Source organism: Marmota monax, unplaced genomic scaffold (genome assembly GCF_021218885.2).
Source record: "Marmota monax isolate L192 unplaced genomic scaffold, Marmota_monax_Labrador192_F-V1.1 WCK01_AAM20220418_F8-fsc00071, whole genome shotgun sequence".
In the NCBI taxonomy this organism is placed as follows: domain Eukaryota; kingdom Metazoa; phylum Chordata; class Mammalia; order Rodentia; family Sciuridae; genus Marmota; species Marmota monax.
In genome coordinates this window covers 2835669-2856247 of record NW_026695217.1, presented here as the reverse complement: position 1 = coordinate 2856247, position 20579 = coordinate 2835669, and the positions used below count along the sequence as shown (strand labels likewise).

At 50.4% G+C, this 20579-nt stretch overlaps 1 protein-coding gene across 7 annotated transcripts in view; it reads right to left on the bottom strand.

The window, feature by feature from the left end:
• Positions 1-4159: 4159 nt before the first annotated feature.
• Dip2c (disco interacting protein 2 homolog C) overlaps positions 4160-20579 on the bottom strand; it is a 380677-nt gene continuing 364257 nt past the window's right edge. For all 7 annotated transcript variants that reach the window (XM_058575053.1, XM_046432034.2, XM_058575055.1 and 4 more), the window contains 5 exons: positions 16977-17034; positions 15292-15366; positions 12542-12716; positions 10660-10783; positions 4160-7510 (listed from right to left, as the gene is read on the bottom strand). In XM_058575053.1, the coding sequence (XP_058431036.1) occupies positions 7258-7510; positions 10660-10783; positions 12542-12716; positions 15292-15366; positions 16977-17034 (685 nt within the window). In that variant the 3' untranslated portion in view covers positions 4160-7257. The remainder of the gene's footprint in view (positions 7511-10659; positions 10784-12541; positions 12717-15291; positions 15367-16976; positions 17035-20579) is intronic.

Sequence of the window (20579 nt, the reverse complement as noted above, 5' to 3'; positions counted from 1 at the left end):
TTTACCAACACAAAATGTTTAAATGGGTGTTGGCAGCCTGACAAGCACATTTGGTTAAATGAGTTAAAGAAGAGTATGTTGGGTACGGGGAGATCATCACCATCTGCTCTCTCCCCATCATCTTAAAGGCAGAAAAGAATCCTGCTGTGTGGCCGAACCAAGGCCAGAGTCTGAGGAAGGAGCTTGGGTCCTGGGCTCTGCTAGACTCGAGGACCCTTGGGATCCTTGACCACTTTATCCCTAGCAACCACCAGTGGTTGGGGTTCAAATATTTGCTTGAGTAAATTAATGAGACAGACTGGAGAAATTAAACTCTTTTTTTCTTTTTCCTTTTTTTTTTTTTTTTAGGGCTGCTATAAAAAATCTAGCTGCTATCTAGTTTTCCAGGTCTGTGAGCTAAGAATAGCTTTTCTGCTTTAAAATGGTTTCAAAAACCAATAGAGGGCTGGGGCTATAACTCAGTTGGTAGAGTGCTTGCCTTGCATGCACAAGGCCCTGGGTTCAATCTCCAGCACCACAAAACAACAACAACAAACAACAAAATAGAAAACTATAATTGTTTATGATGAGGAATATATGAAATTCAATGCCCACATATCAAATCCACACCAAAGTTCAACTGGACTAGGCCCATGTCCACTTAATAGCATCAGGATCAAGTAGTTGAGAGAGAAACCATGTGGCCCACAGAGCCCAGAATATCTTCTAGTTGGTCCTGTGAAGAAAATTTGCCTTCCCTGACTTCTAGGGTTAGCACTGAGCTGGCTGATGTCATCTGGGAGTGGTCCCTGCTCCTTTCCCTGCAGGAACTGCCCAGTAATGGCCAATGGTTTAACCTTAACCCAAAGAAAACCCACTAATCACCCACCTCCTTCACGTCGCTGTTCCCACCTCTCAGACACAAGGCTGAAGACTTAGGATATGGACATAGACTGCCACCTGTCTTAGGTTGGTGAAGCCTCCAAAGCAGGCTGCAGCTCTGGGAACCACCTGCAACTTACCTGTCAGCAGGTGGCAAAGAGTGTGCAAGAGCGGGCACTTTATGTTGGGGAATTTATGTTGTGCACTCGTCAGAGGTCACTTATGCCTTGGGGTTCTCAGTCTGGAATCTTCTGAAGTCACCTGCCCCTTGCAGGGAAACCTCCGTCCTCGGTGAAAAGCTTGTTTGACAACCATCAGAGCAGGCTGAATCTGAAGAGCAGATCCCCAAAGATACTGCCTGTACACCTTACCAGAGAGGCACAGCCGTGGGCCAGGACTTGCAAAGGGCCACTCATCAAGACTGAATGGAAATTATTATTAGAAATAACTTCTAAAAAACTTTAGTCACTTAACTTGAATCTGGCCTCCATTCACCATAATTAAATGATGCTCTAAGTATATTTCAAGGAGATTTCATTATATTAAAAAATGTCCTGGTGAGATCGTGGGTGATGTGGTTCTTGCTTGGTTAGAGTTTGCAATCAAAAGGGTGAGGTGAAAGTTGTACCCAGGGAAAAGCATTTGTCCAGGTGCCACTGATTTTTCTCAAATGTACACCTGATTTCCAAAGTTTATTGTCACTGAATTTTACAATTTAGGGCCGTTCTCCAGTGATCCCATCTCTTGAAGTGGCCGCCAGGTTGAGAAGAATGAAGTTCAGTGGCCCAAGGGTACAGTGGTGTCGCTGGCCAGAGCTTTTACAAGCTCCTCGGGGAGGTGGCTAAGGTGCAGGTCACAGATGGAACTGGGCAGGAGGAACTCACCTTTGCTTTGTCCATAAGTCACTGAGTCAAACTGTCCTGTGGCCACATCAGGCCATTCTGACAAGCTGTTGCCGGAAAAGAAAGGAGCCATAGGTGGATTGCTGAGGCACATCTTTTCCCTCCAAAACCTTAAGATCCTACATCAGTCAGGTACTGCGGCATAGGTCAAGTAAATGTCCACATCTTATTTTCTACATGAATGAGAAAATGTCCCATTGCTTGACTTTGAGGTGAACCACTGGCAAGGTGCTACAGTGACTTCTGAGGGTTGGGTCCCTGCAATCAGGCAGTGCTGGGTTCTGGTGCAGAAGCAAGCTTAGCTTCTTCACACCAAGGGCACAGTCACTTTCACCTCTGGGATTTTGTTTTCAAATTCTTTTAGAAACAGGAAAGTGTGTGAATCCAGATTGTCCCCTTAGCCTTTGGGCTGATAGGCTAAGAGGATTTCTCCCTTGCCAACTCTGTCCTACCCCACAACATGCAACAGATAATTGATGGGACTGGCCCCAGTCACCTTCAAGTCCACTAGGACTGGTGCTTTTCTGAATTTTTCCATACTCTTGCTCTTACTTTATACATTTAACTTATATTATTTTTTATCATTTTATGGATCCTTCTAACATGCAATTGTCTTGTGCACAGCTTATCTGTTCCCTAGCCACATCATTTATTTCTAATCCCTTCCCCCTTTGTCTTTTATCCCTTTTCTGATATTTCCAATTATTCCCTAAACCTCAGGGACACACGAGACCCAAACTGGGTTGTTATTATAATGAGTATCTTTGGCAACCAGGCCAAAGGTTTCAGTGGCGTCTTTCAGATCATGAAAAAGAGTCCATCCTGTGTGTAGCTGGCCCACTCCCTGCCCCACCCGAGCATACACGCGGGGTGGCCTCTGGCCCCCCACCCCCACCCCCTTGTCTCAGGGGCAGTTCCTCTGGCTGTCAGCCTTCGCGCCAGGCCATTCAGCAGCTGTTTCTGTCAAGCCAGGCACCGTGTGTCTCAGGACCCATGCCTGTCCCTTCCTTGCCCGGAGGGCAGCCAGGCAGCTGGAGTCAGCACCACACCAGCAAACAGCCTGGCAAGGAGGAGTGTGAGGCCAAACCGGCTCCTCCCCAGCGGTGTGGGCTCCTCCCAGCGGTGCGGTGCCAGTGGCTGGGGAAGGATTACAGTGTGTGGGGGTGGGGGGTGCAGAACTGAAATTGCACTAGATTCCTCAAGCACACCTGGTAAGCTGGCATACTGCTGACCACCCAGACAGACAACATTGTCGGAAATGACAGGCCACACTGGCCTTGGGGCAGGTCCAAACATCAGCTTAGAGACTGAAAACCACCAGGCAATAGAGCATCCACCTGCCCAGCCAGAAGAGCCTGGGACACCCTTGACCCCAGGGAAATGACGATGATAGTCAGAAGTTCCCATGGCAGGAAGAGAACCCAGGGATCATAAGAGGAGTCATGTGGGACACCGCCATGACTTTCTGGAATCTGGTAGAAATAAAACGTGTACTATGTTAGCAGGAAGAGGGAACCATGAGCTCTCCTTAAAAACTCCATCTGACAGAACTGAGCGCCACAGCCGATGCAGCGGCCAGGAAATGTTTCCTCTTGCCTGGGAACTAGGCAGCCGCGCTGCATCTGTTCAGGGGGACAGACTGCCCAATCTCACCACACAGAGGTCCCGGGGGATTGCTAGGACAGAATGATAATCACGCAGCCAACCAAACTGCTAGTGGGTCCCAGGAACAGAGCCTTGTGCTAGAGGCCATGAAGGATGCATAGCATGATATTAAATAGAAAATGCCACTGTCACACACGGGCACATGCATGTACGCATGTACATGGACACACAGTCTAACATGGGCTCCGCGGGTACCATTCTCTTGGTTGGTTGTACTTGGTTCACTGTGAGGGTTCCCGTGGAGACACAGCAGTGGGAAAGCACCCCTCCTTGCAATCCCCTGTTGAACACCATGCAGCCAGGCAGGTCTCACACCATCTGCCATCACCCAAAGCACTGCCACCTGGTCAGCATGGCACTGTCCTGCAGGAAACTGGGAGGGGACAAGTGAGTTCTAACACAATCACAGATATTTAGACTAAACCTGGTGCAGACACAAGCTCTGATTTTCAGGTAGATAAACATTTACCTTTTTACAACCAGGAGACTAAAGGCGAACCAGCCACTGCCTTCTAAAAGATAAAACGGTCAGGAATTCTCAAATCCTGGTCAAGAGATACAACAGTTGGTTGTCGAGTGAAGACCATTTGGGTTGCAGTAGTCAACTAGTGCCGTCTCCCGACACACACAGGCCCCCTGTGACACAGCTGATAGAAGGTATTTGCACACAGGATTCATGTTTACCATCTGTCCCAAAAAAGTTACCAATAATCTGTACACTTGCAGCAAAGTGTGAACAAATATATTCAGATATATTTAAAAGAATTAAAAAAACATTTCACAAAACATTTGTTGCCATAGGAATTATTTTTAGCAATAAATGCCCACATCAAAATTTAAACATTGTTCCAAGTATGATTATCTGTACTAAGTTATGCAACAAATTATGTAAACAGAGTCAGATACATTTCCCTGTAAGAGTCACCTTCTTCCTGGGATTGGAGCTGAGACATTTTTTCCAGGGTACCAATTAAGAAACTGCTATTTTCAGAGCAACAAAAATAAAAGCTTTTATTTGTTCATTTGAATATAAAACAGGCGTTATCACAGATGTACAAAGCGTACTGGTGGTTGAACATACAAGAAGGTTGCTGTCCTTTGCACATAAAAATTTTGTTTGAAACTGTGATTGGTCGAGTACATGAATTTCTCTAACCAGTCACCACACTCTGAAATAACGCTGCTAACATTCAACTGATGAAAGGGACCATTTCCCTTGGGTAAAGTGTCAAGCAGGATTAAATATATATAATAAACAAGCACCATGAGGAATCTGCTCCTGTTTGATTCAGTCTGTGTTTAAACGTTCACTGTGTACCCTCTTTTTGTGCAAGTTGATTACACGGTTTTGGCTGACTTCAAAAGCACAAGGTCACAAGACAAACATTTTTTTTTTTTTTACATTCTCATGAATGATTTATCTACAGTACAATTTCTAATACAGAACGATCCTTCTTTATTGCTGAAACTGGTGGTACTTAAGTGTCTCCTTTCCTTTCTCTTGCACAAACTTCTATTCCAGTCCACCAACTCTTTGAACCTAAGCCTAACATCAGAGATGACAGGATGCAGAAAAGACCTGCTATTAACTGCTTCGCAACTGCACTGCAGTGTTTGCCCTCCTTGGATGGAAAGTTGATATGGTGAAAGTTAAAATGATCTTGGAAGTGACATCTAAATTTGCTTTGTTTCCTGACATCAGCTTGCAAGTTTTCCTGCACACTACAATTATGTTTTGTAACCAGCATCCCGACTGAAACCTTAAACCCATTCCCCTTAACATCTTTGTGTAAGCAAATGTCTGTTTCTGTATGTGGCGGGTATTCCCCCCCAGGAAGCAGAAGGCTAGGAATGTGCATCTGAAGCATGTGGAGAGACTCATATGGCAATGAGCAAACGGTATTTTAAAAACCAAATGATTAGTGGAGATGGAAGGGTGCTCCATATATGCAGGCAAAACTTTTTTTTTTAAAAAGTGCCACTTAGGATCTTTTTAAACAATCAGCCTTGGATCTCAGAAGTCAAACAAAACTCTCTTTTAGCAAAGGGCTTACTGCTGGCTGCATATAATGATGGCAAAGACAATGCCTACGATTAAAAAAAAAAATCTAAATTTTGCCCAGCAACAATCTTAGTCATGCATATCTAGTACCGACAGCCACTGCAGCATCATATTGGGGCAATTATAAAATAAATCCATCTTGGATTGCTGATCCGTCCTTCTTGGATACAGACAGGCCAATTCAACTTAGAAATGCACAGAGGAGCTCTGCAGACAGGTGTGTGAGGCAGCAACAGCAGAGACAGAAACCAGGGATGTTCTCCTCCACGGGTGGCACAGGGATGATTTCTTGCTTCAGCCAGAGCTCTGTTATGAGTCCCCAGGGGGCTTGCTCAGGGCCGAGCTAGGAAACTCAAAAGACCAGGGTTCACAGACTTGGCTGGGTCTTCAGATAAGGGGACATCACCTATGTCTCTCTCCCCTTAAGCCATTCTGGATATTCTCACACAGTGGCCATCTGGGGGTGGGGGTGAGGGGGTCAAAGCAACCCAGGACAAATGACCACAGGATAGCATTTCTTTTCATACCAAGGACCAAAAAAGGTGACACTAACGAAAAGGCTGAAAAACATTGTGCAACGGATTCTGGCAGCTAAGAGAACAGTGCAACTGGCCAGCTAGAGCCTCCGGGTTGGCACACGCTGGCCAAAATGCACTCACTGTCGTCCCCACAGCAAAGGAAAAAAGTAGTGCACGTTTAGCGTGAGAGTCCTTCACCGTTTCAGAGATGGCAACAGTCCCGCTCGCAGGTCCTGGTCTAGGAGGAACCGAGACAGGGCTGCTGGCCATCTGTGACTGCTCACGACAGCGGTGGACGTGGACACAGCGGAGGGCGCTCCATGCAAGCTGACGAGTTCTGCATTTAAACTTTAAAATCTCCTTTTTTCATTAGTGAATTTATATTTCATATATATATATTTGTTGTGATACTATCCACGCAAGATAATACAACACTTTTTTATATTAGCAAACATTACAAGACTTTAATATTCTTGAATGTTTTTCTCTTTTATACTTCTAAAGAGATCAAAATAAATTAAACATTTTGTACATAATTACATATTGAGGAAGTTAACTTATTTTTATCTTTTTAGTTTAGTACAAAGATATTTGCAAGATAATTGCCGAAATACACCTTATTTATAATTTCTTCTCATTCTATGCTAACTTCAAAGGCCATAAGTTGGCCTTTGTTTCTTCAGCACATTTCTGACAAAGAAAGCTGCTAAAATCTAATTGGAAGGTGCTATCTGGAAGGTTTTCTCGTACCTCAATGAACGTTCCAGAAGGGTGAGATCTAGCAATGGCTTAACTTAGTAACAGATCCATGTCAGTAAGATTCCATGACACATTAAAAAACAGAGAAAACAATTCTTTGTCACACTACATAAATTGTTTAAAAGAACCCATCTGGAGGGCAGGATATTTTTTTAATTGCTATTTCGGCTTAACAAAATACCACATTTACGAAGAAAGCACTTATTATCCAATAATTAAAATTAAAAAAAAAAGAAAGAAAAAGTTTTTGAAATGAGCTTTTCCAACAAACTGAAGGCAAATCCAAAGTCCTTCTGAGCAAAATTCAGCGATAAATTCACATTTCATCTCCATGCCAGGGTGACTGCTGCGACAAGTCCTCCTCCCCATCCCGTCCCGCCACGCCAGGCTGCATTCTGGCACATGTGGCCCTCGTGTCTGCACGCTTCAGTGGACACCGAGAAAAATGTTCACACCCCCTAGGACAGTCCATGGAAGCAGAGCGACGAGGCTACATGTTGTAGGCCACGTAGATGGGGTCCAGCTGGTCTGCCAAGAACCCGTCCCGCAGGTGCATGCGCTGCTTCTCCCCGCGGGAGTTGATGGGGATGACCCCGATGTCCACCACGACCACCACGCCCACGATTAGGTAGTGCTCCTCCAGGACCACGTTGGTCACCAGCGGAACCAGGTCCAGGGCCTCCTGCTCTGACCCGTCCAGCTCGACCACCACCACCAGCAAGTTCGTCCAGGTGAACACAGCACTGGAAGACAAAGGGGGCAGCGTCATTGGTGACGCTTGTCTAATGGCCAGACATTCTTTTCCAGAAGTTCCATCTGGTTTTGCTCAGGTCTGCCTGAGCCCTTGGACTGAGACATCTCCTCCGGCTGGCTCATCCCTCCAGGTCCATCCTCCTGTCACTCATTGGACATTTCACACACACACACCCCCTCCTCCGCAACAAAGCATCTGTACTTTCCACTGGCCATCTCCCCTGGTGGTTTTGGAGAGAGTTCCCTGGTCATTGTACACCTACCTCTATGGCACAGGGGTCACCTCCACCTCCTCAGAGGAGCCTGTCTTCCAGTTCTGCCTCCCCCTGGTGACAGGAGGACCAGACCCCATCACAGAGTGCACTGGGCCACTGGATCTGCCCTCAGAGCAAACCTGCATCTTGGTTCCCAGCCCGGGAGCTGCTGCTGAGTCCGGCTCACCAGCTGCTCCCCGGCTCTGACACATGCGCCCAGCGGGGGCTCCTGTGCAATCTGGTCCATGTGTGAGAGCCACCAGCAGAGGCTTAAGGAAGGCTGGGGTGTTGGGATTTGTCCTGACAGCCTGTGGCTACTGTTGGGACAGGGATGTGCCTGAGCTGACCCCAGAAGACAAGGACACGTGGAGAAGAGCGACTGGCCCCAAGTCCACATGGCACTTTCCAGCTGACCTGGCTGACCCCTGCGACACAGGCGATCTGTCTGGAGAACGGGTTTGAGATGACAGCAATGCAGCAATAACTAAAGCACCAAGTGGGATAGCTAGTCACCTTTCTGTGGCAAGGAGCCGTTCCAGCTGGTGGGAGCATAAACCCAGAGCTTTACATTTTAAGCCACATTAACCTGGTAAAGTTGGCTTTTAGAACTGGTTGTTTAAGGGTCTGATGTTCTTAGGCCTGTATACAAGTTCTGCGTGGCGGTGGAGGTTCCTGGGCAGTTGGGGGGCAGGAAGGACTAGACCAGGCTCCAGAGGGTTCCTGGGTAGAGGGCTTCTTGGAGAAGGCTCCTTCCTATTCCATACATCTCACCCAGCTTGGGGCAGGATGCGTCTTCAGAAACTCACTATTGTTTAAGCATGAGAGTCAGTGTGCTAGAGAACAGCACATTTTGTTCAGTGTGGCCAATGCAGACGCTCACATGAAAGGGACAATCAGTGAGCTCAACCTGTCTCACTGTGGCCACTGCATCCCTAGGAGGACAATCAGGCTGAGAACCTTTTCTAAGAAGGACCAGAATCTAACTCTTAATTTGGCTGTGACATTAAAATATTGTTCCACATAGGCCTGCATTGTGAATGTGACACCAAACATTACATCCACCTCTCAGGCACTTTGGGTTTAATTTTGTGACATTTGAAGTTCATGGCATGGTCCTGAGGTCCCAGCAATCGGCCCAGCTTTGCACATTTGGTGGAGTAGGTCAAGGGTGAACAATGCGTTGCTGTCCCTGGGTGTTTGCCAGGAAGCCATGGGGGGGAGCGAGGAGACCTGCTTCCGTGGGAGCTTTCCTGGGCAGGGCGCTTTTCATACTGGTGAGGAATGAGCTCTCCGGGTTGGCTTGAACTCGGCAACATGGAAACAGTCCTGCTCTATGACATGGGTTTCTCGCTGTGAGGCAACCAGTGGGTGAGCTGGGAGGAGATGCACTGGGAAGGCCTAGGGGACAGGGAGGCGTGGGGGCAGAAGGGACAGGGAAGTTTATGCCTAAAGAGTTTCCAACACGTTCAAAGTCCATCCAAGTGAAACCACTCATTTCTTTTTCTTTTGTCCTGACCCTCTGTGTGCACAGAGGAGTGGGAGGCCCTGCCTTGACCAGGTGAGTGACAATTGTAGATCAGTAGCCCCAGAGCAGGGAAGAGGGATGCTTAGAATAACACCTGAAGTTCTGAGCCAGGAACCCATAGGAGGACCAGGGAGGCCCCTGGACACGCCTTTCAGCTGGAACCAACCCAGAAATGCTTGAGGGAGATGATAAAAGCCAATTAAAATTATTTTCTTAGAACTGCAGAAACAGAGGGTTGGAACTGGTATTTCAGTTACTAAGGTAGACAATGAAGTATGGCCTGGGCTGGTGTCTGAGCTGAAGTCCTTCTAGGTTTCTGGTGTTTCCTTGGTCTATGTCCTTTCCCCACATTGGGTAATAGAAGGAACCCTGAACGCTTGAGGAGTTTCTAGGGACCAAGTAGGGACAAAGCCAATGTGAACCACAGGTCAGTTCCCAGGAATGCAAACCCCTCTGTGAGCACATGCCAACTGAGTAAATGGTCGTGACCGCCAGCCTGCTCCTGCATATCAGTTAGCTCTCAGAGGAACTGATAACCTCAGAAGCAACAGAGAAACCTGTGGGAATTCCAGCCTGTGCTCCCCTTGCAGTTTCTGAACTGTGCTGGTCTCATAAGGCAATTTGCCAGGTGAGGACATGGTGCCCTGAGTAAGAACCTCATGGGTAACTGAGTCACCTCTCGTTCCTGAAATGACACCACTGGCTTAATACACAGGCCTCTCCCAAACACTGCCATAGCAAGAGCCTGTGGCTGGGAACCGCCTGCTGTTTCCACAAAGCACCCTGAACACATGCAGCGCTTTACCCGGGACTCAATGTGCCAGTGAGGTGGTGCCTCTGGGAGCGTGAGAACTCAGATCCTGGCTGGGCCCTGCTGCATGGGAGCAACGTGGGGGACTCTTGTCTTTGGCGTTGGCTTAATTCAAGCCACCTTCCCTTTGTCAACAGCTCTAGTGCAGCATGGTCACAGGTCCCTCTTAAGTTTTCCATGGAGCACATTGCTGTTCATGGTTCCCAAGTCAACAGCACAGAGCATTTCCTGCAGGTGTGTGTGTGCAATTTAAGTTTTTCCTGTACCTTTCTTTCATAAATTTAAAAAAAAAACAAGTAACCACTTGGCTTCCTGGAGAACAGCAAAAGGCTTTTGTGACATGAACATCTCTCATTTTCAAGTAACACAGGATGCCTATCTCTGAGGGACAAGCAATGTACTGCTGACCCCGAGGACAAAGGCTCACCTTGACCTTGGTGCGGGTGGCCGCTGCTGGTCTCCTGGAAGCTTTCCATCATTCTGTCACCTTCCATTGCTCCACAAATGTGGCCCTGGGGTGCATATGAATGCTGGGTCCCCCCCACTTACCATTCTGTGACGCTTTTATGGGCTCTGATGACGGAGGTCTCAATGTCGATGGGGTGGTACCGCATCCCCCGCAGCTCCATGGCTTCATCCAGCGCCCCCACCACGTACAGGGCATCGTGGCGCTCTGGAAAGGAAACAGCGGGTGAGCCTCGGCACAAATTTCCTTTTAAAGCTAAGAACTTTCCCCCAAGTGCAACAGATGCAAAGAAAGGGGGACACTTATCTAGAGACGACCAGTTCCGCTCTACCAGAAAGCTCTGCAGGAATGGTTGCTGCAGGCTGAGGTGCCCCTGGGAAGTCCCTCTCTCCCAAGGCTGCGCACATCGACAGGGGTCCTCTGTCTATTGCCCACCCTGACCTGAGTCTACCCATGGGGAGAAGCCAGCCTCCTCCTGGGTCATTTTCCATACAGGGTCAAATATACAGCTGTATCCTCATCCGAAAGGACCAAGGTCAGTACTAGTTGCCACTTGACCTGCTAAGCCCCTGGGCTGGACCCACGTGCCAAGTCTCCAAGGAGTTCACCTGCCCAGGACACATGGGACATGGCACGGTCAATGTCCACCAGGTTCCCTTCAACTCCTGAGAGTTCACTGTGCTAACATATAAGTGGGGAAAGAAAGTTGGCTTTGGGTGATGGTCATGAAGGAAGATTTGCTTAGCTCAGGTGGCCACAAACTTGAATTCTCTCCTCTACACAAACCCAAAGAGTGAGGGCAATGAAAACACGGCCTCCTCTTCCCAAGAACAAAAACACCTTTCATTTTATGCTGGGTGGTAAGCCTACCAGGACAAACTTGAAAGAAATGATTGACGTAAAACATACACAACAGCACCAGAACGGATCTTCTCTAAGCCAGAGAAGCAAAGATGGGACAGTCTCCTGTCGACTCCTGCTCAGGGTGGAGCTCCATCTACCCTGCTAAGGTGAGGAGTCACATCACCTTCTAGAGATCAAGGAGGTGAGAACAGCAGCATGTCCTGCTGTTCCTGGGGCTCAGCAGGATGGAGCCTCCTGACCTTCCTTGGGGGTATAAATTGCTGCCACCTTAGACCTCTGAATTCAGCTCTTGGCAATATCTCCAGATGATGCACTCAAATAAACTAGCCTGTGAGTGCCCACAATGTGAATGTTAGGCCAGAATATTCTGATGCAGCCCCCGGGGGCCAGAGCAGGGCAGATTTGTCAGAGACTTGGGATGCTGCACTGATGTCACCTGCCTGGGCTTTTGGTGAGGTAGCATCTCACCAAGAATCCTGGCTACTGTCCTTGTCCAAGTCTCTAACTCCTGCCACTATTTTTAGCAGAACTAAGAAGGTGAGATCAGTCTCTAGAATCAGCAAAGAATGGAAGATGCAAACACTGTCTGTTGTGGCTTCTGTGCTGGAGAGGAACCCAGGCCCTTATACAGGCTGGGCAGGGGCTCCACGTACTCCTGAGAGCTTACAGCGTGGCCTCACACAACACCCCAGTTTCCAGGCCCTGTGCTCTGTAGTGCAGAAAGCCTCAGGGCAGAGCCTGGGCAGGGCAGCCTGTTGGGTCCCAGTTTGCTTCAGAGGAGCCCTAGGGAGTGGGCAGCCCTCAGAACTGACAAGAGGCAGAATCTGCAGCTGGGACTTTGGGGCACTTTGATGGCACAAGCCTAGCACCTGGCTCCTCTCTGGCTTTAAATCTGCTCTTGGTTCTCAGGGGACAGGGTGGGGCCCAGTTCAGCTTGCTGGACTCCTCTGCACTTGACCTCCCGCCCTCCCTCCTGGCTCAGCTCTTCCAGGCTGGCTGCAGCCAGTCACCCATCCTCCTGGCTCTGGCTGTCCCAAACCTCAGACCTGTTTCTGTGTGGGGGAACCCAGCCCCCACACAGCACAAGGGGCCCAGGCTGACCTCCATTCGCATCCGTGAGCTCAGTCCTCCGCAGGAACCCCAGGTAGCCTGTTCGTGCCCAGATGGTCTGGGTGTCTCCAAAGCTCAGCCGAGAGTTGAAGTGATCGGACTGGAGGGATTCATCTCCATAGATGGTAAAATAACCGCTGGCGTTGTGGGCGCTGTGCACCCAGATCTGCGAACAGAGTGACAGGGCCACTGTGCGTGAGCCACCTTGAAACTGTGCAGGAGGAGAGGCTGAAACTGCTTTACGGTTTTGTAAGTTATATTCAGCAATACTAAAGTTTTCTCGGGCTGAACAAATCAGATGGTCATCTCACCTAGGTTTCTGGGGAGACCCAGATGCCCACAGAGATGCAATGGAGACCCTGATAGATCAGGTTTATGGCCAGCCAGCAACCAAGCTGTCCATCAGAAATTCTATTAAAGGTTAATTGATAATTTTGAAAATAGCATTTAAAGATAAATGTATCAAATGAACAATGCCATACTAGTTTCCTTGTACTTTTCCAAATGTAATGGTTGTTTAAAAAGAGTAATGAGGAAAACCTCTGAGCGTTCGGTTCCTTTCACCCAGTAGGCATACTTTTAGAAACACATTGTAATAAAACAACGCAACACCACGCCCCGGGGGAAGGGCAGGAAAGGGCAAGACAGCCGACAGCTGGGCACAGGGGCACATCCCATAATCCCAGCAGCATGGGAGGCTGAGGCAAGAGGATCTGGAGTTCAAAACCAGCCTGAGCAGTTTAGCAGAGCCCTGAGCAACTTGGTGAGACCCTGTCTTTAAATAAGATACTAAATGAGGCGGGGGATGTGGCTCAGTGGTTGAGTTCAATCCCTGAGTTCAATCCCTGGTACCCAAACCAAAAACAAACAGGAAACAAAATCGCTCTGTCTGGCTCCAGAGATGGCCAGCGAAGCCTCCAAGGGATGATAGCTCTGACGGTGCAGAGACCAGAAGCAGCAGCAGCGGTGTGCCAGCAAACTGCAAAGGCCTCCCATGACATAGGGTGAGAGTCCCTCAGACCATGCAGGGCTTGAGGCAGACACTCTGGGATTGGCTGCTTCATTATTTTATTTACACTGAAAAATGGAGAAGCTCTTCAGAGTCAAAAACTTTGATTCACCATTGCATCCCTAGTGCCCACAACAATGCTGGTCACAGCAGACAAGAACCTTCTGGAAAATAAAAAGTCAAACAGAAAGAAGGAACACCATCCGATGAGGCCAAGGGTAACCATGTGCTGTTCCCCAGCACCACACAAAAATCCTCCATGGAATACTCTACATCCTTAAAAAGAGAATCCTGCGGTTTGTAACACACAGATGAATGTGGAGGACACCAAGCTAAGTGGAGTTAAGTCAGGGGAAGAAAGGACAACAAGTGATCTCATTTTATATGTGGCACCTAAAAAGGTGAGCTCATAGGTGCAGAGTAAAGGGCAGTTGCTGGGGCCTGCAGGTGTGTGGGGAAATGTAAACTGCTTCGACTGTGAGAGTCACTTTACAGTACATATGTAGATAACATCAAAGTTCACAAATAACACACTGCATGCCTGACAGTCTGTGGATTATACCTCAGTGGAGCTGGAAAACAGGAAATACTCTCCTGCAGATTTCACCAGCCCTGGTCACAGTCCTGCCTTGGCCATAGCACAGGGCGCTCGGGCCACCCCAGAGGCTGGAAGGGAGGGCAGTACCCTGGGGACCCTCTCTAGGAGCCCTGAGAAGGCACACTCTCCCTTCCAGATCCAGCTCTAGGAACACGTTTAAAGGAAACTCCTAGTAAGAGCCGCCCAGAACGCTACCATCTCAGTTCTGATCTTCGCATGTGATTGAGACTCTGATGACCCCGGATGGAAAGGAAAGTGGGCCAAGAACTGGTCACCAGTTATGTCTACCCACCGGGGGGAAGTGTTCCTGGGTGTGCCACTCCATCCTAGGGCTAGGGACACAGTTGGGGAAGGGAGCGGGGCTGGGGAGACTGCAGCAGAGATGTCCCCGGCTGGCAACAGAGCCTCAGTCCAGGGCACTGGCAGGTTCGGCCCTAGGCAGGACAGCAGGTGTGGAGGGGACGCCTTGGTCCGGGCACGGAGGCTGGGATGTGGTGTGCTCTGTCCTCTTTCCCAGCGGAGAGAGAGGACCAGTGTGGGACAGCCGGTACCCAGTGCCCTGCAGCCCTGGGGCCTACTTGAGACCGGGGTCAAGAATCCAGATGGAGGCTGGCAGCACAGGGAGGGGCTGTTCTCCAGCCACATCCAGCCAGCAGGGTGGGGACAAAGCCGCACAGGGCTGAGGGCCACCCAGGGAGGGGTTCCTTCTGGACACAGTGACTGAGCTCTCTGATCTGGAGTGACACGTGACTGCCATTCCTCTGCTCCCTGGGTGCCACCTCTCACTGCTCTGATTCTGAGGCTCCGCAGTGCTGTTCCCTGTCATTGGAGGGTCTTCAGCAAGGCATGCCACCCCCCATCCTGGGGAAAACAAATTCAAGAAGAAGGGAAGAGACACCGTGGCATCCCGTAAGCTCTTTGTGGAAACTCCGTCGCAATTCCTAAGGGAATCCCGGTTTCCAACTCAGACCTTTCTGGAGTCCTCTAGGCAATACCACTTATCTAGCGACGCTCCCCGGCCAGTCCCAGTGCAGACAGAGCGCGTGCTGGTCCAGGGCGAGCGGGGAAAACCCTCTGAGGCAGGAAGTAGACTTGTCTTGGGGACAGGCCTGTGGAAGCGGCTCCGGAACTTACCTCCCCAAGGTGTGAGTCCCCCAGCGGTCCTTTAGTCTCTGGATTGGCAATTATGATCCGAACCCCAGGAAGAATCTGTTTGGGAGAGGAGACAACTGTTGACGATGGCTAGAGAGGCAGAGGGACAGACGAGCCCGCTGCCTTCTGAAGGCTCATTCAGAAAGCACCAGGGCTTTACGTGAAGGGCATGTGCCATGATATTACTCTTTCAGTGTCGTGGTGCTACCACCATGTGTCTGTGAAGGGACCTTAGAAAGGAGTTTTGATTGTAAGTGAAGCTGAAATAAACGGAATCTGCTGAAAATCACATAAAGAATTTTGAACCAGAACATGGTGAGTGATGTTCCCTTCAATGTGGCCTGACACAGAAGGGCTTTTCTGTTCTCTCTGGGGGTTTCTTTCTATTGACTTTAACATGGTAGCACACAGGTGTGGATGAAGACGATGCTTGTGGTCAGTCCTGGCCTTGGGGGCAGGGGGTCACAGCATGGGGTTGTCCAGGATGAGTGTGGATGGGGGTAGCCCCAAGTGACTCTGGCCAGCAGCGCAGGAGCAGGCTGCTTCTGGGGTAGCTGAAGTCAAAGGCTCTGGACCCTCCTGGAGAGCCTGGGGGTTCTGACCAGAAAGTCTGTGCTGACACCAGCTTTTCCCCACTGCCCTTCAGCCCCTGCGGACCACCGTCCATCACAGGCAAGGTTGGCGTCAAGCCTCTCTGCTCAGCAGAGTTCCGAGCTCCCCAGGAGTGTGACTGCAGAACCCAAGGTCCACTCTTGCAATTTGAAATGCAGCCTGCCTCCTCCTGCAACTCTCAGATCACACGTGGAGGCAGGGCAAGCCACCGTGGCTAGAACATGGGACCCTGCAAGCAGTCAGGCCGCACACGAAGTTTGACAGCCCTGTCTCTGCAGCTCTGTCTGCCACTGGGCAAGGACAGTGCCGAGCCCCCACCACTTAGGTTAGGACCAACTTCTTGAGGTAGACCTTGAGTCACATAGACACAGATTCTGAAAGGTCCAGAACAACACAAGATGCTTTCAGAATTATGCCAGTGGAGAAGGGTTCTGCCCATTGGGGCCAAAGAGAAAGGAGGTCTTCACTTACGTAGAAATGTAAGACCCTTCGGGTCTCTGAACGATCTGACTCCTGTGGCAGAACCTTCACAGCTGTACCTGATACCCATTCTCCACCTCCTCCCACAGTTGTAGTTACCCTGATTTACCCTGATTGAATTCAGATTCAATACCATAATTTACAACCTTCCTTTGAGCTGGGTCCGATCATGTGACTAAATTCCTGTCAATAGTATGCAAGCCTAACACAGCTGTGGAACCTTTCTTATAGACTGTACCATTCTGTTTACATATTCTGTTTTTCCTCCTGCTATCTTGAACACAGGAATGATGGCTGGAGCTGGAACAGCCACTTCAGATACACTCTTGGGAACAGAGGTCATGCCTAGACAGAAGGCACAGGCTTCCTGGTCAGTTCACAGAGCAATGGATGCCTACATCCCAAATTTTACAAAGGGTTGGGTGGGGAACTTGTTTAATACATTATAATCTTGACTCTTTATACTTATGGCTATAAGTAGTCCTGGTACACTGCTTTTAAGAAAATTTTTGGAAAAGAAATATTCAGGAAAACACACTCACACAGAGGTGTGGCCTTCCTCCCTCAATACTCACTTTTCCCGATTCCATCAAGGGCAAGCTGTGAGGAGATCCTCTTTCTACTAGCCGGACTCTGCAAAGGGAAACAGACAACGTCAATCACTGGGTTTTCTGTACCACTGGCACCTTCTGCCGCCCAGGTTAAGGGACGTTGATTCTGAGCATTATCCAACAGCAATGGCAGGACTCCTGACAGGACAGAGGGCCCCACAGCAGAGACCTGTGCTGGCAGGAGGGTGGCGAGGACATTAGCAAAGGCCTCAGAAAGAGACCAGGGCACAGTTGCCAGATGTGTGAAGCGACTGGAAGGACAAGCCTGCTCTTAACCCAGGTTCAACGTGGCACATGCACCAAAAGGGGAAGAGTCAGGGTTAAGTGGCATTCTTAAAGAGCTGCCAATCACAAAAGACAGTGACACCTGGTCCTGGAGCACTCCCAGAGGCGGGCCACACATGCTGGCCAGGTGGGGCCTGCAGACCACAGCAGCCTGAGGCACCTCCTTACCCAAGGCCACGTTGGCCAAGTGGGCAGAGAGCAAAACTCTTTAAATTAAAACATATTTAGGCTGGTTTGTGGCTCAGTGGTGGAGCACTCGCCTAGGATGGTGAGGCACTGGGTTCCAGCCTCAGCACTGCACAAAGTTATTGTGTCCACCGACAACTAAAAACATATATATTAAAAGAAATACTTAATGACGATTTAGTCCCGAGAACTACCAAGGACACTGCTGCAGAACCTGTCAGAGCCTGCCACACACCTCCCCAGGCCTGTGGTTTTATACTTTGTCACCTTCACTGTTAATTTCACATTTTGCCACCTAACTAGGGGGCCATGATGCTTATGTACGCAAAACAGAATGAAGAAGAAAGCAGCCACACACAGAGGACTGCAGAAGCCAGGAGGGGCCTGCTGCACCTGGGGACGGGGGCGGGGGGGGGGCTGCGGGCAGCAGGTGTGGGGCTTCCTGCAATGTTGGACCAAGAGGCCCTTCCTGCGTCCCCTCCATCACCCTCGTCTCCCTTTCCTCTGATGCTGATGAGGCTGAGGGCAGTGGGGGGAAGGGCCAAGGAGGATCCCCAGGGCTGCGAGCCCAACCAGGCCACGGAGAGCGGTGGAGGTGACTGTCCAGCAGGGGCAGCTGCAGTGGGCGGGTGTCGTACCCCACAGCTCTGGCTTGGTGATACAGATGTCCCACGCGTGCCAGGCGGCTGTGATGCCACTGACTCAGGCGTGTGCTGAGAGCCTTGGGCAGTACAGCACATGGAGCATGCGCTGGTCTCCGTAGGCCACTCCTGCTGGCCAAGGGCCTCCTGCAGCCAGGCCTCCATCTCCCTCTGGTCTCTTAGTAACTGAGGAACTTCAGACACAGGAGGCCTGGCCTCCCATCTAGCCTCGTGCATCTGCTCAGGTCACTGCAGACTAAAGCCATAGAAGATGGGAACCCTGGGAGGGTAGGGATGGGGACATCGACTTTCTTCTTCAGCAGGATGACGCAGCGGAAGGCCAGAGGGGGCACCTGGGCTGCCTCAGCAGTCATGGGACAAGGTAGATCTGGGTCAAATGACAGCCACCAAAATCTTTGGTACCACCTTAAAAAAAACCTTGATGTCGACAGCAAATTTACGCACTATGTAAACTATTCCAGAATATGCCAACGGGCTACTGAGGTTAACTTCAAAACCCACTTTCTAGCGACACTGATACAGAAGATCATTAAGATGCTGTGGGCACTGAGCCGATGCAGGGTGGACACCCTCGAAGCCCACTGTCAGCATGCTACCAGGAAGCTACCATGAACGACCAGCTCTGACAGAAGCTGGCCATGCCAGGGCACATGATCAGAGGCTGGCACTTTCTAAAAGATGCCAGTCAGCAGGAAACACCGGTGCACTTCAACAGAGGCGGCTCTGCCATGCTCACCTGGAGGTCTGTGCTGCTGCCCCGCATTGTGCGGTCACTTCAAGTGACTGAGCCAGGGTCCCATGGCTGGCTGGCTAACTGTGGATTCAGACCCTGGAAACATGGTGGAGATAGCAATCGAGAATGGGGGCCAAACCAGCTGGGGAAATTGGCAGCCGGAAGGGGGTGGGGGTGAGCAGAGGCAGCCAGAGGAAAGGATGAGAGCGTGAGGCCACCTCAACTCAGCATCTGGGGCTGCTGTTGTCCAAGGTGGGTGGCAGGACATACAGACCATGCAAAGGCCACATGACGAGGTCAGGGAGTGGCCCTGAGCTTAAAATGAGGGCTGTTTTGGATGTGTTTCTGTCACCCACTCTGCAGCACTGTATTCAGGTCCACAGAACCCCTGCCAGGCCTGGGGTCAGAGGCACCTATCAGCTCTGACATGACAGCTGTGTCATTCCTGGGATGACTTCAGTCAGGGCACCACACTGTCACCTAGGAAGCATGGCTATTTGAGATAAGAACATAACAGGAGAATAGCCCTGGACTCTGTCAGTGTCCAGGACTGCAGGCCTTGGCCTCCTGGGTCTCTGCCCAGCCCGGGGAGGGCAGGCAGGGAGCAAGGCGGAGGCTCTTCCTGCAGGCACACAGGCCAGGCCTGTCCTCTGCCTCTTTCGGATTTCTCTCTCCTGTCCTTCCCCTGGTTGACCCTCAGCCTCCCAGGAGAGAGAGATGGAATTCCAACTGAGACTTCATCTGAAACTTGGGATACACAGAGGGTCCCTGGTGCATAACTTCCTCTCTGTTCAGAACAGGAAGGTGCTTCTTTCCTATCACAGCAGGGGCAGGGAAGGGCGCTGGGCTCTCTCAGGGTGCCCTGAGTGAAAAGCCCGAGGTCTCATCAGGCAAGGCCACCCAAGGATTCCTCCAACGACATGAACAACAAAACACCCACAACCCAAGCATTCACTGCCTCCTGAGTGAAGGAAAAGACACGCCTGAGAGCTGGAGCCGGAGCTGCAGCCCACACAGTGAAGGGCTGGTTTCCTCAAGGCCTGCAGAACCCGCAGCGAGAAAAATGGCCAGGGAAGCTGCCATGGACACAAGTGCTCTGCGGGGCGACAGTGAGAGCCCCAGGAAGACCCAGGTCACCCTGCTTGGCACGATCTCCTCAGCCCAGGGTACAACTCCTAGGTGGTCAGCTATTGTGCAAGCTGGATGAGCTGGGCACACAGAATGACCATGGGGCTGTGCCCATAGTGTGAGAGTTACAAATGACGTGAGTTGGTGGTGGCTCACATCTGCTCAGTTAGGACCAGTTCACTGGATAACACCAAGCCAGCCAGCTGACCCTGCAGAGTGGGCTGGCTGGAGCGAGGCTGGGAGGGAGAGAGGCATCTTGTCCTCACGGAGAGACAACGCCGAGACAGAACTCTAGTGGAGGCCACCTCCCGTGGAGTGGCTCGTACCTCCCTGGTAAAGCTGCACAGTCTGTTTCGGACAGTCCAGGAGCCCATTCAACAGATGCGGGAGCTGGACTTTGTTTCTACTTCTCTTGCTGCCTCCCATGTCCATGTCTGTAGCCTAGACAGGCCCCAGGAGGTGAGCGCAACCCGTCCCGGCTGGAGGTTCTCTGAACGGTACACTGGCCGAGCCACGTGCTTTTCACATGGAGACTGCAAAGCAATCAGCTGGTGTCTGCGTCAAGTCTGCAGC